The 18,706-nt window shown below is 38.6% G+C and overlaps 1 protein-coding gene across 1 annotated transcript in view; it reads right to left on the reverse strand.

Annotated features, from left to right (window-relative positions):
• The window catches only part of LOC129246953 (acetylcholine receptor subunit alpha-like 1), a 194,107-nt gene that overhangs the window by 101,143 nt on the left and 74,258 nt on the right, over positions 1 to 18,706 (reverse strand). Inside the window, exon 3 of the mRNA XM_054885724.1 lies at positions 11,298 to 11,407. Coding sequence (XP_054741699.1) covers positions 11,298 to 11,407 — 110 coding nt within the window. The remainder of the gene's footprint in view (positions 1 to 11,297; positions 11,408 to 18,706) is intronic.

Below are 18,706 nucleotides of genomic sequence, written 5' to 3' on the forward strand. Positions count from 1 at the left end.
ATGGGTAATTACCACCCGGGCTGAGAGAGGCTGCAGATGGACAAAACTGATGTTACCTGTCATGTCCGATCGACTGTCGCAAACCCTTCTGTCATTAGGCAGAGGGGAGCGTAGACGGCTGGTTGGACTGATGACGGGCCACTTTCTGTGGGCAAAGCACATGGAAAGGTTGGGCATCTCAGACAGTGTACTCTGCCCAGCTTGTGAAGAGGAGGATGGGACGGCGGACCACTTCTTGTGTGTCTGCCTCGCCTTCGCTCGAACCAGGTTTGAGGTCTTTGGCACTGATGTGCTACGAAGCGACCATCTTGGCTCTTTGGCACCACAAGATCTACTCTGATTTCTTCGGAGATCGGGTAGATTTAAAGAAAATTAAAAGGGAATCCAAGTGTAGTACAATGGACTTAATTAATGTCTGAGTGCTGCACTTGCTAGTTGTCCCGACAATAAAAAAAAACAAAAAAACGTATATCTATTGGGTGCTTAACGGAGCTCTTTCTCCTATTTGTGGTATTCGTTTTTTTTTGTTTTGAAAATTGAGCGCTGAAATAGAGCGGACCTCCTAATGGCAGATGTGTTTTTACAAGGAACTTTTTCATGGCAGAAATTTACTCGGAGATTTTTCTATTACTTGCTGACAGACCTACTGTTTCAGGTACAAACTCAAACTGTTGATGCAATTCTTGTGCAATTTGTTGATGGATTATTTCTTGCCAGGAAGACTAGTTTTGGCAATCGGGACTTTTGCCGGCCAATCTATGTATCAAAATAGAATTCGTGGTGGGATGTCTTACAAAACTCATGTAGCCATATTTGCTTATTTGCGGTTCAGAGCTGTTCATATCGAAGCAGTTTCTGATTTGACCACTCATTCGTTTATTTCTGGTTTTAAAAGAATAATAGGAAGGAGAGAATTACCGCAGAAGGTCGTCTACAAAAGCGCAACAAACTTCGAGTGAGTGAGCACCAAATTAAAGGAACTGAACGATGTGTTCTTCAAAGAGGTCAACAGGAGGCAGGTTCTGAATTTCGTCCCAGAAAAAGGCGTTACATTCGAGTTTATTCTACCTACCGCTCCTCATTTTGGTAACCTTTCGGTGGTGGCCGTAAAGTCATCTTCAAAAACTTTATCGAGCATTCGAGTGCCTTAGTCGATGTTGAGGCCGTCCTAAATTCAAGGCCCATCTCATCAATCCCGACGGATCCTAGACATAGACAAGCAGTAACTTCACTGAGCCGACTATAAAAGCAGAAAGATAATAGCGTATCGCATGCCTATAATGGTAATATTGTTCTGCGATCCGCAGACACTACCTTCTCGAGCTCTAAGTCAATGCGAAATTAATCAATTGATTGGTACCGTGGTTATCATCAGCAAAAACAATATGGCCCTAGAGAAACGGCTGATGGGTAATGCTACAAATGTCTGTATTGGAAAAGCTGGCATGGTTCGTGTTGCTCAAATATAAACGTACAATGGTATCATTCAGAAAGCAATCCATAAATCAGCACCTCTGCTAATGGATTATTTAAGAATTTATGAATTTCAATTTTTAATTACAAATCATTTGCTGTCGTAATTTTTATCTTACCTAAACTCGTTGTTAACCTCCTCGTAGATTTTTTTTAAATAGCAGTAGCCCAAACATTTGGTTAAATTTTTTTGCTGAGATGCAGTTTTTAAAAACGTAAAGTTTGAGTTTGATGTGAAAAAGCCGATTTAGGTATTTCTACAGTGTGCAGTTGTTTTTGCTTTACTTCATAGTGAACTTCCTGAAACAATTATTTTTCTTTTTGCCCTTTTCAGATAAAACTTGGAGGACTACAACTTAACTCAAGAAATGAAGGGACATGCAGTTATCGTTATATGTATGAATCACACCGATTTGGAAATCTCTAATTTTCTTAGGTGAACCTGCTTATTCGTTCATAAGGTTCGCCGGAAATTGGAAACCCCTGGGAACATTGTGACACTGTCCGACCTGCAGAATTTATTGAACAAGTGATAGCGTTCATTGACGAATACCCTTCGAAATTAATGATAGCCTTTGTGAAGGAGTTTAATATTTCTGGGAGTCTTATCTGTCGGGTTGTTCATGAAGAACTCCGGTATAAATCCTACGTTATGCGCAGAAGACATTTTATATCGCATACCATTGAATATAATAGTACACCCTGAAGCGCCTGAGATATTATGGTTTTCTTCTGATGAAAAACAAAATTACCAGAATGACTGATGGCTATGTTCCTGTTGTCATGCACAAGAAGTGCCCAGTCACTGTTATGGTTTTAGGTGGACATGTCAACAAAAGAACACGTCATGCCACCACACTTCTTTGTTCAACTATTTTGAGTGTATTGAGGTTCTGCTTTTATTGAGTTTCTATAGACAGTTGTGAAGCCCTGGATAGAAAATGTACGCGGTGACAGCCCATATATCCTTTAGTAAGACTCTGCTCTTTCCCACAAAGCGTTGGCGATACATGATCGGATGGCTAAAATTCCAATAACTACATAACAACGAGCTTATGGCCGCCTAACCTTAAGCCCCTGGATTACCACGTATGGGGCATAGTTGAGCGTGAAACCAAGAAAAAAAATCTCTGAAGCTTGCAGTTAATACCGTTATGTTCCATATGAATGCAGAGCACTTAATTCGAACATGCAATCATTGCAGGTAATGGAAATTTTATTGACTGATTTTATAGATTTATAATAAGTCAATGCCGCCGTAGCCGAATGGGTTGGTGCGTGATCACCATTCGGAATTCACTGAGAGGTCGTTGGTTCGAATCTCGGTGAAAGCAAAATTAATAAAAACATTTTTCTAATAGCGGTCGCCCCTCGGCAGGCAATGGCAAACCTCCGAGTGTATTTCTGCCATGAAAAAGCTCCTCATAAAAATATCTGCCGTTCGGAGTCGGCTTGAAACTGTAGGTCCCTCCATTTGTGGAACAACATCAAGACGCACACCACAAATAGGAGGAGGAGCTCGGCCAAACACCTAACAGAAGTGCACGCGCCAATTATTTATTTTATTTTTTAATAAGTCAATGTTGTGTAAAAAATTCATAGAGTTTCACTAAATTGTGTTCAAAATAAAAGCTAATTCGTTTTACTCTCAAGATGTCCTCAAATTCCGTACGCACCCTGTATATTAATACTTTTATTATGAAGCCTTAAGTTAAGAAGGGAATAAAAATAAAGCTAAGTCCATAATATACTTTTAAAGTTATAAAAAAATACAATATTTTGGTTATTTCTTTGGTGGACTCTTATTATTTTGACCGCAACTGTACTTATAAAGTACTTACGTATAATTGTCTGCCTTTTAGATGCTTCAACTTAATCAAAAATAATTGCTGGACTTTTAATTTTTGTTTTGTGCCTTGATATTTTTTTTCTTCCTTTTTAACACTAACTGCCGCTAGTATCCTCCATCAGCGGTAATTTCAGTGGCCACCGCGAATGCGTCTGCAATCACCACCAAAAAGCGTATTAATCTAATGATTATGCTACTGCCGCCTGTGATTATGTAGTTATTCCACTTAATGGGCGCTGAAACCAAATTCCCACCATTTCCAAGAATTACACTCCTCTTTTTATTTTATTTTGTTTAATATTGCGCGAAATTGCCTATCAAACGGCAGAAATATCTGTAGTTTAATAAGGAGCCTATGCACACACATACATACGAATATACTGATTGCATATTATTTTCTTCAATTCCCCATTCAAGAATTGCGTTTGAGTTAAACAAATTTGGCACAGATATTATTACCAAGTAGCTTTTGCTCGAGCGGAAAAGGCTGAGTGAGTGGTTGTTGATGGAGGCTAAATTTGCTGCTCAAGTGAACAGTAAATTTGAGTTGGCATTAATTCGATAAATTAGATACGTAAATTGAGTGCATTAACTAACATAATAATAATAATATAAGCTTTAATTTCAATTGCTTTTAGCTTGTGAAGAGATTTAGTTCTACATGGCAGTATGAAGAATAACTCAGGCTTCAGGAGGATTAAAACAGACGAAAATGTTGTTTACCCTTTCTATGTTTGAATGTAGTATTTATTGAGTTCAGAGCTGTATTTTTTTTGGTTTTGTGACTGAACTGAGTTAGTCAAAAATTATAATTTAATATCATTTGTTATTTTAAATCATTTAAGACGATGCTAGGGGAGTTTTTGATTGCTGCGATATCAGCATTTGCTGTCAGACAAGTTGCCAACAATTTTTAGCATTGCCGATAAAATATGTTTGCTATCTCTTGTTTATTTGTTTGTCTACAACTTCCACCTTCTTACATTGTTCCCCAGACAGTCCTTATTTAATCGACCTTATGGACTCTATCGGACCTTTTAGAATTTGAACTAGTACGAAAATTTCATCAAAATGACTCCTTCTGCATACTTTGTCTACATAGGTTTTTATTACATCTTTACTTTAGCAAAATTACCCACTTGCCAAGTCCCAAATAAGCGATCTGAATTAAATACTCCATATTAAAGTCTCGACAAATTAGCTGCTATTTATTTTGCATAAAGACTAAGCGAGATAAGAAGATATAAGAGACTTACGAGTATCTACCTCTTACAATAAGACTCTTTCTTCTCCGTGATTCCTCCTCTTCAGTTTCTGTGATTTTACTGAAGTGCACCTCATATTCTTCTTCTTCTTCTTAATTGGCGCGATAACCGCTTACGCGATTTTGGCCGAGTTTAACAAAGCGCGCCAGTCGTTTCTTTCTCGTGCTAACCGGCGCCAATTGAACACACCAAGTGAAGCCAAGTCCTTCTCCACCTGATCTTTCCAACGCAGAGGAGGCCTTCCTCTTCCTCTACTACCACCAGCTGGTACCGCATCGAATACTTTCAGTGCCGGAGCGTTTGTATCCATTCGGACGACATGACCCAGCCAACGTAGCCGCTGGATCTTTATTCGCTGTGCTATGTCTATGTCGTCGTAAAGCTCATACAGCTCATCGTTCCATCGTCTGCGATATTCGCCGTTGCCAACGTGCAAAGGTCCAAAAATCTTGCGCAGAATCTTTCTCTCAAACACTCCAAGCGTCGCTTCATCGGATGTTGTCATCGTCCAAGCTTCTGCGCCATACGTAAGGACGGGCATGATGAGAGTCTTGTAGAGTGTTAGTTTTGTTCGACGAGAGAGGACTTTACTGCTCAGTTGCCTACTTAGTCCAAAGTAGCACTTGTTGGCAAGAGAGATTCTACGTTGGATTTCAAGGCTGACATTGTTATCGGTGTTAATGCTGGTTCCTAAATAGACGAAGTCTTTTACAACCTCGAAATTATAACTGTCTACAGTGACGTGGGTGCCGATACGCGAGTGCGCCGACTGTTTGTTTGAAGACAGGAGGTACTTCGTTTTGTCCTCGTTCACCACCAAACCCATTCGCTTTGCCTCTTTATCCAGTTTGGAGAAGGCAGAACTAACAGCGCGGTTGTTAAGGCCGATGATGTCAATATCATCGGCATACGCCAACAATTGTACGCTCTTATAGAAAATTGTGCCTGAGCGATTAAGTTCTGCGGCTCGTACGATGCTCTCCAACATCAAGTTAAAGAAGTCACACGACAGCGAGTCACCCTGTCTGAAACCTCGTTTGGTATCAAACGGCTCGGAGAGGTCCTTCCCAATTCTGACGGCGCTGCTGGTGTTGAGCAACGTCATCCTACATAGCCGTATTAGTTTTGCGGGGATACCAAATTCAGACATCGCGGCATACAGGTAACTCCTTTCCGTACTGTCGAATGCAGCTTTGAAGTCGACGAAAAGATGGTGCGTGTCGATTCTTCTTTCATGGGTCTTTTCCAAGATTTGGCGTATTGTGAATATTTGGTCGATGGTAGACTTTCCAGGTCTGAAGCCACACTGATAAGGTCCAATCAGTTGGTTGACGGTGGGCTTCAGCCTTTCACACAATACGCTCGCTAGAACCTTATAGGCGATATTTAGAAGACTAATCCCGCGGTAATTGGCACAAATTGCAGGATCGCCCTTCTTATGGATTGGGCAGAGCACACTTAAATTCCAATCGGCAGGCATGCTTTCATCCGACCATATTTTGCATAGGAGCTGATGCATGCACCTTACCAGCTCCTCGCCGCCATGTTTGAATAGCTCAGCCGGCAGTCCGTCGGCGCCCGCGGCTTTGTTGTTCTTTAGCCGCGTTATCGCTATTCTCACCTCGTCATGATCGGGTAGCGGAACGACAATTCCGTCGTCAACGATTGGGGTATCGGGATCTTCACTTTCTCGGTGACATGCGCAGCTGTCACTGTTTAATAGGTTCGAGAAGTGTTCCCTCCATAATCTAAGATTGCTCTGTACGTCAGTCACCAGTTCGCCGTCTTTGTTCTTACAGGAAAACGCCCCGGTCTTGAAACCTTCTGTAAGCCGCCGAACTTTCTGGTAGAATTTTCGGGCGTTGTTCCTGTTGGCCAGCATCTCAAGCTCTTCGCACTCACGTATTTCGGCCTCTCGTTTCTTCTTTCGGATAATACGTCTCTCTTCCTTTTTCAGCTCTCTGTAGCGATCCCACATGGCTCGCGTTGCGCCCGATCGCAGCGTGGCTCTATAGGCGGCATCCTTTCTTTCTGCGGCAGCATGACATTCCTCGTCGTACCGGGGGGGGGGGGGGGGGGGGGGAAAGTCATAGGGGGCCAGATCTGGGGAATATGGTGGCTGTGGCATCATTAGTGTGTTATTTTTGGCCAAAAATCGCGCACAAGCAACGATGTGTGAGCAGGGGCGTTATCGTGATGCATGGGCCAATTTTTGTTCTTCCACAAATCCGGGCGTTTCTGTGTATTGTGGCGGATTGCTTCGTGAAAGTTTCGCATAACTAGCAGATAATATTCTCTATGGACCGTTTTACCTTGTGGCAAGAACTCATGATGCACAACGCCCCTGCAATCGAAGAAAACGGTTAACAAAACTTTTACATTCGACCGAACTTGGCGCGCTTTTTTCGGTCTTGGTTCGTGCGGCTTTGGTTTCCATGTCATAACCATAAACCCACGATTTGCCACCAGTTATGACCCTCTGCCTCTGGAGCAAATTTGGGTCGTCGCGGACAGAGTCCAAAATCTCATTAGCAATGTTCATGCGATGCTGCTTTTGGTCGAAATTGAGCAGTTTTGGTACGAATTTTGCGGCGACCCGTCACATGCCCAAATAATTGAAAAAAAAAAAAAAATCGAATGGCACAAGCCAATCGATATGTCTAAATCCTCAGCAACTTCTCTAACGGTGATTCGACAATTGGCCAATACCATTTTTTTAACTTCATCAATTTTTTCGTCTGTTGTTAAAGTGCTTTGGCATCCGGCACGCTTTTCGTCGTTCATATCTTCTCGGCCTTCTGAGAACATTTTGTGCCACCGATAAACCTTGCTTTGGTCCAAAGTCGCTTCTCCGTATGACACAGTCAACATTCGGAATGCGTGCAAGCAAAGCAGCTGTCAACAATTAACTGAACATTCAAAATGGCCGAACTCGTCGGCATGAGTGAGGACATGAGTACCAACATATCGCCACAAAAAAATCGAAATTCGAATATACGAAACGTGCGGAAATTCAAAACTCGCGATACTTTTTAAACACACCTCGTATTTTGTGCGGCTAGCTAAAGACATCTAGCGGAAAATGCTCAAAATTATTTATTGCAACAAAATTCAAAAAATTGTGTAGTACTTCTAAAAATGCAAGTAGTCATAGTAGATGTATAGGATTAAAATCGCAAAATGTTATGTTACTGAAGTTCAGCCCAAGACTAATGTCGAAATTTCAGGATTGCATATATTACAATACATTAGGTCCATACCCCACATATATTATTTGCTCGCCAGTTCCGAGTTGCACCACACAAAGAATAAAAAAGAAAATTTTTTTTTAAAGGAGATGTCAGGGTTGGGCGTTTACAACATTTTTTGGATTGTTTACACTTACATTGTAAACAATTGTAAATAATGTAAACAATTGTAAACGTTTACCAGCATATTCATTTCAACATATATTGTAAACTATCAAGTCAAACAGATCGATTGTTGAATACAGCTGGTACTGTGACCTTTATCGATAACAAAATTTTCGCACATGACTGATAGGTCAGAATTCTGCACATTTATTTATTTATTCTAACTCGTCGTCTTATGTTGAAAAATTAGTGGTGCACCGCGAAGGCCAATTTGGAAAAATCTTAACTACAAACAAATAAAAAATGGCAGAAAAAACTCAGCCCAGTGTTTGTTTTGTTGACAAACATAGCAACAGATCGACTGGTATCGCATAGGTAAGTATAATTATATCAAAATCTTATACACGCGTACAGTAAACAACCTATCATTTTTAGAAAACGATGTTCACAGAAAAAGAATACTGATGAAACTATAATTCTAGAAGTGGACGAAATCGACACCAGTGCAATGGGATTAAATGATTCCGCATATTCAGTAATGGACGTGTCAGCAAGTAGCACACTTATTGATGCAGATAATATTTTATTTGTTATCATAGGTATTATCAGAATCGCAGCCTTCAACAACTCCAGAAGCAACACCTTCATCAAGCTCCTCAAGCAATGCGATATGTTTTAAAGAACCTTGTGAAGAACAGAAAAAGAAAAAACAAAGTGGCATTAAAAGTTATATGGACAATATGACTGCGAAGGAGGAGGACGAAATCAGTTCGCTGCTCTAAAGGTTCTTTTACGGCTGCAACATATCGTTTAATACGGTTGATTCTGTGCATTTCAGGGCTCTTGTGCGCAAGCTCAGGCCCTGCTATAAGCCTAAAATGCCTGGCAGAAAAGCACTTTCAAAAGCACTAAAGTATTTCTAGAAGCATGGGACGTATCGGGAGAAAAAGAAAGTGCTGAAAAGCTATGCGAAATTCTAGATGAGTCTATTAAAATAGCGAAAACCTTGTACGGTACTGTAGCTTATGCGATTGTGTCGGATAATGCCGCAAACATGGTGCGCATGGGCAAGGATACAAACATTTGACACAGTAATTGTAGTGCGCACGTTGCCAATCTCCTTTGTAAAAACTTGTTGGACAAATATCTCGTGAGCAAAGTGACCATTGTCTTAAAAGAATTTCGCCATCCGGACAAAAACGTGTTATATCCAAAAATGGTACAAAAATTAAGCTGCCAGCTGAAACACGTTGGTGCACTCATCGAGACTCCTTCGTTTGTTTAAAACAAAATTTACAAATAATGCATTCAATTGTTGCGGAGACAGGCAGAGAAGGCAAAACAATTAAGGAGAATGTAAAAAATTTGCTGTTTGATTATGAGTTCGAGGATAATGTTGGCAAAATGATTAGTATTCTGGACCCGATTTACATATTATTGAATAAAGTGCAGAGCTCATCTTTATCTGTTGCTGATGCAGCCCATTTATGGCTCTCTGGAACTTCCGGCAGATACTTCTAGAACTATATACGAACGACGTATTGAGCAAGCGCTTAATGTCTACTCCCTAGCAGCTTATTATTTGCATCCATATCATGACCGAAACAAGTTAGATCCTGATAAAACTTAAAAAGTAACGGATTTCCTTTTTAATACTATGAGTGGAGAAGCTTTGCAGCAGCTTGACCTATTTCTGAACAGAAGATCCTAATTCGGCGTATTACAGTCAAAAAACTTGAGCGAAGATGCCTGTTTATATTGGAGAATGGCATCGCTAAAATATCCACATCTGGCAGAAACAGCTTTGAAATTAATCAATATACCCGCCTCTTCAGCGCAAATTGAACGCTTATTTTCGAATTGGAATTTTATTCATTCAGATTTGAGGAACAGACTCTCGTTTGCAAGGTCCAAAAAGCTACTTTTTATTTATTATCAAATGAAAATTGACCAAATCAATGAAGAATCGGACAGTGAAAATCAATAAAAGTATTAAAATACTAAATATTAAAGCGTATTTTTATATTATTTTTATTACAAGCTTGGAAAACTGTTTGAAAAATAGTGAAAATGCTTAATTAGTAGTAGATTGTTTCTGACTCATAAAAAAAAAACAAAAAAAATGAATTGTTTACGTAAACAATTAGCTTGTAAACAATTACATTGTTTACATGTAAACAATTGCTGTAAACAATGTAAACAGTTCACAGGCCCAACACTGGGAGAAGTTATCTTTAAATATTTTAAAATTGTGTGAAGACTTATTGTACTTTTTTGAAGTTATGCCTCGGGACTAGTTCCCAATTTTGAGACTTCATTAAAATATCGCGAAAAACCATATTGTGCTGGGTCCATCAATAGCATAAATATTTATTTGCTCGCTTGGTGCGACTCCTCATCTTGGTTGTAGTAGTACTTTTTAATGAAGTTATGCCTCGTGACTAGTCCCGAAAAAAATGTGTTTTATTGAGTCTATAGACAACATAAATTTTGTGCGCGCCAGCTTTGAATATTCTCCTGGATTATATTGAATAATGTACTGAATTTTCTCTTTAATTATCTTCAACACTGTAATGATCAACTAACTTCACGAAACTGAAGAGCTGCTAGTTCAAGCGTAATGCTAATATATTTTTAAATCTCTGCTAACAATTTTTTTCGATTTTGGTGATGTGTTGCATTAAGCATTCTGTTCACCTGAGAAAACTTTTAACAAGGAGCATTATTTGGGTGTTACGAGTATCGGTATAACAAGTTTTGGCTTTGAATTTTTGCTGTTTGTGGGCTAAATATTTTGTCAAAAGAACGCACTATAGACCAATTCACTTTGAGCAATTTGGAATACATTAAGTAGCATTTGTATCATACTTGAACATAAAATTGGCGCACACATCTTTCGCTAAGTAAGTAGTCCTTCAATTTGTAGAATTCGGCTCGTTGCTATACTACAAATCAATAGTTTTGGACAGCCTCTAAATGACAAATGGTTTTATTTGAAAGTTTTTCATAGCATACATGCACTCTTAGGTCTGTCATTGCCTGACAAAAGGTGACAGATGTTAGAAAAACTTTTTGATTTCATTATTCGATGTTTTTTCCACATATTTCTACAAAATAGTAGCCGCTGGGTACATATCCTCTGTATGTACAAGAATACACATACATATGTATGTGTGTATTATTTTTACTCAATGCTTTACTAATCGAGCCATTTTTGCGTGCATTTTAAATAATTTTTAAATGTTCAAAAATCCGGATTTACATATTTAATTTTTATATGCACTTAATTTTCATGGTTTAACAATTTTTTCTTGTTTGCTTTATATCCAAATTTAGCCAGTAATTTGTTGTACTTACTTATTATAGAGCACAATATCCGGCAGCCAAATGTGTTCGGATGGCACGTGTAACGTATCCACACCGCCATAATCGTCTGGATTCCATTTCAATTTGTAGTCATTCCATTCCTGCAGCAAAAACAAAGAACAATACAGTAAACATTGAAATAAATATTAGACAGACGCACAGATAACAGGAGATATACAAACAAAAGCAAAAGCAAAACCCACAAATATGATTATCAATGACAGGAAATTAATGAGGAAAATTGGCACACAACGCACATACATACGCGTGCACGCTTAGTTCGTGGAATTTGTGTTTACGCACACGCATACATGAGCATTTTGTGGCTGTGTATTAGCCTGTACACTTGTAAATACTGACAGTCCTTAATTATTAATAATGAAGAGGCGGAAGGTGAAAATAAATTGCGTGGAATTTGTGCTTTTTATTTTAAAATTATTTTCTACGTATTTATAATGTGAAAGTATCAGGTCAGTCCATAAGTTCATGCGTTTTTTAAAGGTGGTTTCAAAATTAATCAAAAAGATGTTTAAAGTATTTATTAATCAATAATATATTTTTCTGCATTATTTACAATGTTCCTTTATATAACTTCTTTTGAGGAAAAGCACGGAAATGGTGATAATCACAAGGTGCAATATCCGGAGAGTATGGTGGACGCGGCATTAGCTCTCATCCGAGCTCCTTCAGCTTGCCTAATGTTTGCCTTGCGGCATGAGGTCTTGCGTTGTCGTGGTGAAACACCACTTTCCGTCTATTCACTAAAGACGGTCGATTTTTGTTAAGTGCCTCATTCAGGTTTGATAGTTAATGGGAATAATAATCAGCAGTTATCGTTTCGTTTGGTTCCAGAAGTTCATAATAAACAATACCGGCCATATCCCACCAAATAGACAGGATAATCTTCTTGGGGTGAAGACCATCTCTAGGGGTCGGTTCTGGTGTTTCAACTTTATCTAACCATTGGCGTTTGCGAACAGGATTGTTGTAAAGGACCCATTTTTCATCAACAGTAACGATATGGTGCAAAAAACTTTCATTTTCAAGCCGTTGCAGTAGCTGAGAAACACATTCACTCTCTGCTGAAGGTTGGCAACAGAAAGTCTATGCGGAACCCATTTTCCCAGCTTTGAAACCTTTTCCAACTGAACCAGGTGCCTGTGAACTGTTCCATACGATGAATTTAAGCTCTGAGCTATCATGTCGTCTGTTATGGCTCAGCTTCCACGAATTCGAGCAAGGCGTCGGAGTTAAAGACTTCAGGACGGCCAGCGCGCGGGGCATCCTCCACCTCGCAGTTACCACTTCGGAATTTTGAAAACTACTTTTGTGCAGTCCTTACACTCACGGTATCCTCTCTGTGAACAGTGTTTATTTCTGCAGCTGCAGTTGTTGCATTTTTACCACTTTTATAAAAAAATACAAAATATGCCTCTTATACGCGTTCGAAAATTCCATTTTATTTTTTAACAACACGTACTTCTATCCACGATTAAAATCACTTGTTGAATGCACAATATATCTAAGAAAATATAAATAGTTCGTTATATTCCGCGAATAATTTTTTGTATGCAAAAATCGTACAAAAGTTATATTACGGGTGAAATACGCACGAAATTATGGACTGACCTGATATTTTACTACCTGCTGCATAAAAATAAAAACACTATGTAGTATTGAGTTTTTTACCTGGAGGCTAATTGGTTTCGATAGATTTTGATGCGGGAAATTCGAATATCTTTGAGGTAATTTTATACTCGTCGCTAGTGTGAAGTTTGATCACAAAATGCAATTTGGAAATTTTTTTCACAATTTCTGGTTTGTGTTTTATTGGTATTTTACTGGTCATTTTATTTATTATATACGTACATTTCAAAATACAAGCTAAAACTTTGCTGTGTTGTTCACACTTAGTTAAAATTTGTTCACACATGGCATCAGATGTGGTTAACAGCAATTTTTAACATAAAGCTGTAAACTAATATAACATATGTTGCGAACGAAAGAAATGAGTCTGCTATAGGGGCTGAAACTTGAAAAGTGTTCGTAAAATAGGCTGAATATACACAAATCCTTCTTTTGGATAAATAGTAACAGCTACGGTAGATACCTATGAAATAAGACTTTGAGCTATTGGTCCATAGATGTCGCTAGAAGGATTTTTAAACCTTCCCAAATGTCTTGTTTTTTTCGTTTCTCATCTGCCAAGAATATTCAGTTCTTTGTTTGTTACGTTTCATACAACAATGCATTTTTGTCGCTCTTAAAAAAGTCGAATTTCGTGCTTTCAAACTACGATTTGCGGACATCGTTGATTTTCTCTTATCAATTGAAGAAAAACGCTTCTCAAGCTCATCAAATGCTTATAGAAGCTTATGGTGGACATGCTCTAAGTAGAGCACAGTGCTTCAGGTGGTTTGAAAAATTCCGAAGTGGTGATTTTAGCGTGGAGAACGAGGACCGTGGCCGGCCACCGAATTGCAAGCATGGTTGGGTGAAGACGATGGTCAAACGCAATAAATGATAGCAGAGCAGTTGGGAGTGACCCAAAAAACCATTTCCAAACGTTTGGAAGATACGGGGGCATGATTTTAAAGGTCGGAAGATGGGTGCCGCATGAACTGACTGAAAGGCAGCAAGAGAACCGAAAAACCACTTGTGAAATTCTGCTCTCCCGGTTCAAAAGAAAGTCTTTTTTGCATCGAATCGTTACGGGTGATGAAAAATGGGTGTGTTTCTCCAATCCCAAGCGTAAACGATCAAATGGTCCGCCCGGCCACAAGCCAAAACCAACGGCAAAACCAAATTGCTTCAGCCGCAAGGCAATGCTGTGTGTTTTCTGGGATCAGCGTGGTATTATTTGGTACGAGCTATTAAAACCAGGTGATACAGTTGACGGTGCACGCTACCAACGACAATTGGCCGATTTGAACAACGCTATGCACCGAAAACGCCCAGAATATACCGATCGGCGTCACAAAGTATTTTTTCTTGATGACAATGCACCGCCACATCGAACAAGAGCGGCCCGGGAATTGGTGGAGACATACGATTGGGAACCGCTGGTGCATGCGGCTTACTCACCAGACTTGGCGCCTTCCGATTATCATTTGTTTGCATCGATGGGCCACGCACTTTCCGAGCAGCGCTTCTTTCTCACGAAGAAGCCAAAAAACGGCTCGATAATTGGTTTGGGGCCAAAGACGGCCATATTTTTTGGCGCGGCATCCACAAACTGCCTGAGAGATGGGAAAAATGTTCGCTAGCGATGGCTTTTATTTTGAAGATTAAATTTGTAACCATTTTTTGTTAATAAACGTTTGAAATTGAAGAAAAAGTATCATTTCATAGGTACCTACACTATTTTTTTTTATTTATTGGACTACAGTTTCATTTATAAACAAGTACAATATATTTTGAACAACCATTTCACACAATTTTGGCATGTAAACAAATTTTAGGCGCAATTTAATTGAATGGCGCACATGCTATCAAATGCGACTGATTACTTCCCAATGATTTAAAAAAAAACAATTTTGTTGCAGAGTGTAATATTTATGTATGTATCTAATTGAGTTGTTTTGCTGCTTTCATGCATATAACAAATGTTAAATTTGTTTCGACTATTCGATTTTGACTTTTTGATTTCACTTCAAACGGAAATTCGCACTACTTATTGCCCAATTAATTATGCTTCATTGTCTTCAAATTGAAATGTATACATAGTTTCGTTGTTTTCGAATTAAATCTAATTAAATAATTGAACATAATTAGCAAAACAACCAAATTATTTGTATAAAATATATTATATCGCTTATTATATGCAGAAGTACCTATAAGCATACAGTGAAATCGCTCATCATCGGACATTGATTGGTGGAAAATTTTTTGAGAGATACTATTTAGTTTATAAGTAAAAAATATTAGTAAAATTCAAATTCAACAAATGCACATTTACACCAATAAATGATTGTGTCGCATGAGCGATTTTTGCAACCATCAGCCAGACGCCGTAAGTGAGTCGTTTTTTTACTGCTGTTTTTTAATCATAACTTTTGGAATGTAAAGCTTCCTTGCCTTCGGAAACCATTTCGCAGACAACTCATTAATCGTTAGACCAACACTTTGCGCAAACTTTCTTTTATATTCTGATTTAGTCCACTTCGCCACTGACATTTGATATTTTCTTTGATTTTTATAATCAAAACTTTTTGCGTTTTGTAGATACTGAATCGTTTTGCTATGCTTACGAAAAAGTCCGTGTTCATTTTCAAAAACTGTGTCCCCTTATAAGAGCTTCCGGCTATGGGAGTTTTTGCTGTATATGCTTTGTATTCAAAGAACTTGAAGAGACGATAAAATAATACAAAATTGAACCTAGACTAGCAATAAAAATGAGAAATGTGTCGTACTTTTAATTTGTTTTTTGTGGTTTTAAAATCCTTTGTTTTGAATATATGTATATATCGATTTTTGGTTTAATATTTGCATTTTTATTTATTTCGTCATATTCCTTGCATAGCCGAGTTGAACTTAATATGGCAGCTGCTTTCGACTCATCGCTTCTTTGCTCACCAGGAGGTTTTTCTGCTCGCCAAGCGAATTGTTTGAGCAAGTGCTTCCAACCATGAGTAGCGATACTTTTTTGTTTTTTTTTCTAGTCACAATGCTAATCCTATAACGAGATCAAACCATTTTGCCTATTTTTAAGCGGGATGCTTTCAAAAGCATTAGAATTATATTTGTGCGATATGTAGTGAGGAGCAGGGTGCTTGTCTTTTATGTTATAAGATTATATTTTCTTACCAAAAATTCGCCACTCATTGTCTATTGGTATATCTTTAGATATTTTATGTCTGATGTGCTTTTCGTTGACGACAAAAAAATTGCTTTAAAACTTTTTTTACGAATATTGAAGTGTCGCTATGTGGTAGTGAATCGAAAGCTAGGATTACTATAGTGCATATACACTTACATATGTAATTGTACTAACTGACTTAGCTATATTGGAAAACGAAGGCAGCCAATTAATGCTGACTGCTATGGGCGACTCTATACACAGATCTTCTCACTGGCTCTTAAAAATAATAGAATTTATATATCATACATGAGTGCTACATTTTAAACGATATACTAATTTGGTCGATACGTTTTGGGCTTGATAAGAGAGGGCGTTGCTACTAGCCCACATTTGCTTTTTATATTGGTACACCCTTCATAAAGCGTTTTTCAGTAAGAGCGCTTCAACTTTTGAACTTTTTTGAATAAAACACAAACGGTTCGACCTTTTTAACTAATTTTTTTCTTATTATCGAGTTTGAACATATACATTTAAGTATGAAATTCGATTTCTTTGGCATGACCACCGCGTGCACGTTTTACGAAGTCCAATCGTTGAACCCAATTTTCGACCACTCTTTTGCATAAATCGGCCGAAATTCCAGCAATTTCGCGTTCAATATTGGCTCTGAGCTTACAAATCGTCGCCGGCTTGTTACTGTAGACCAATGACTTTACTTAATCCCAAAGAAAATAGTCTAGAGGAGTCAAATCACACGAGCGCGGCGGCCATTCGACCGGTCCATTTCTGGAAATAATGCGCTCATCGAACTTACTCCTCAACAAACCAATTGTAGCGCGTGCTGTGTGGCTTGTGGCCCCGTCCTGTTGAAACCACATGTCGTCTAAGTCCTTACCATTCAATTGCGGCCAAAAATAATAGTTTATCATGTCGCGGTATCGATTTCCATTCACAGTAACGTGGCGATCGTTCTCGTCAACGAAAAAATATGGGCCAATTACGCCGCCGGCATGTAAACCGCACCAAACAGTGATTTTTTCGGGATGCAACGGTGCCTGATGAATCACGTGTGGATTGCTTTCTGCCCACTAACGCATATTTTGCTTGTTGACAAAGCCATTGAGCCAAAAGTGAGCTTCATCACTGAAGATGATTTTTTGGAAAAAATCTGGATCTGGTATCAGCAACAGAACGATTATTTTCATAAAAAATTTGCACTATTTGCAATCGTTGCTCAAGTGTGAAGCATTCCATGTTGAAATGTATACTAATGAAGTTTACAAATGACAAGCGAAAAATAAAAAATATTGCGTCGTTCGCCCTCCCTATCGGAAAAAAGTTGAAGCGCACCTATTGAAAAACGCTGTATAAACCTATATGAAGTTTCATTTAAATCTGTCTCTTTATTCTTTGTATCGACCCATTAAGTACCGACGCGTCACAGTATTTTCTCCAACGGAAAAAAATCAGGTATCGTGCAGTGACTGAATTTCTATTTTTGGTAGGTATAAAGCAACGGTATATTTATGAACGAATATTCAAAAAGAATAGCACTTTTCGCCAACAATTAGTACAGTAGAAAGATGGGTTGCTGAATTTAAACGTGGTCGTAAAAGCCGTGAAGACGTTCCACGTCAAGGACGTCCCAAAGAAGCAATAACACCTGATATCATGGAAAAAAGAGAAGATCATGTGGAAATTCTTCGAGTGACTAAAAGGTATTTAGTAGAAGTTCTAAAGATCTCATTGGGCAGTATAAGTAATATTTTCACTGAGGCATTGGGTGTGCACAATGGGTGCCGCATTTACTAACAACAGAACAAAAGCACATTCGAAAGAATGAAGTAAATTTTGTGCGTCGATTCATCACTCTGGGTGATACTTCACCATGATTCAAAATCAAAATAAGAAGGTAAAGAGTGGTGTAAACTTGGTTCTTCAGCTTCGAAACGAGTTCGTGTCCGCATCAGCTTTTTGTGATGCGAAAGGAATTTTGTCTGTGGGTTACTTTTAAACTGGCAATAAAAACAATAAAATCTGAATATTATTGTAACTTTTTAGATCATATATTATATATAATTGGCGCGTACACCCTTTTTGGGTGTTTGGCCCAGCTCCTCCTCCTATTTGTGGTGTGCGTCTTGATGTTGTTCCACAAATGGAGGGACCTACAGTTTCAAGCCGACTCCGAACGGCAGATATTTTTTATGAGGCTATTAGAAAAATCTTTTTCTTAATTTTTTTTGATGTTTCACTGGGATTCGAACCTACGTTCTCTCTGTGAATTCCGAATGGTAGTCACGCACCACCATTCGGCTACGGCGGCCGCCTTTTAGATCAGCTGAAGGAAAAAATACGTGGAGAAATACCCAGTTTGCAAAAGAAAAAAAATATTTTTCATCAGGGCGATGCACCTCATCACGAGGGCATTTTGACAATAGCTAAAATTGATAAAGTTCGAATTGTTGAAGCATCCAACGTATTTACCAGATTAAGCCCCTAACGACTTTCATCTGCTTTCAGACCTAGCAAAATTCATACGTGGGAAGCGTTTTTCATCAAATGATGAGGTCATAACAGCTATGGAAGTGTATTTTGC

The sequence above is a fragment of the Anastrepha obliqua genome, chromosome 1 (assembly GCF_027943255.1).
Source record: "Anastrepha obliqua isolate idAnaObli1 chromosome 1, idAnaObli1_1.0, whole genome shotgun sequence".
NCBI lineage: Eukaryota > Metazoa > Arthropoda > Insecta > Diptera > Tephritidae > Anastrepha > Anastrepha obliqua.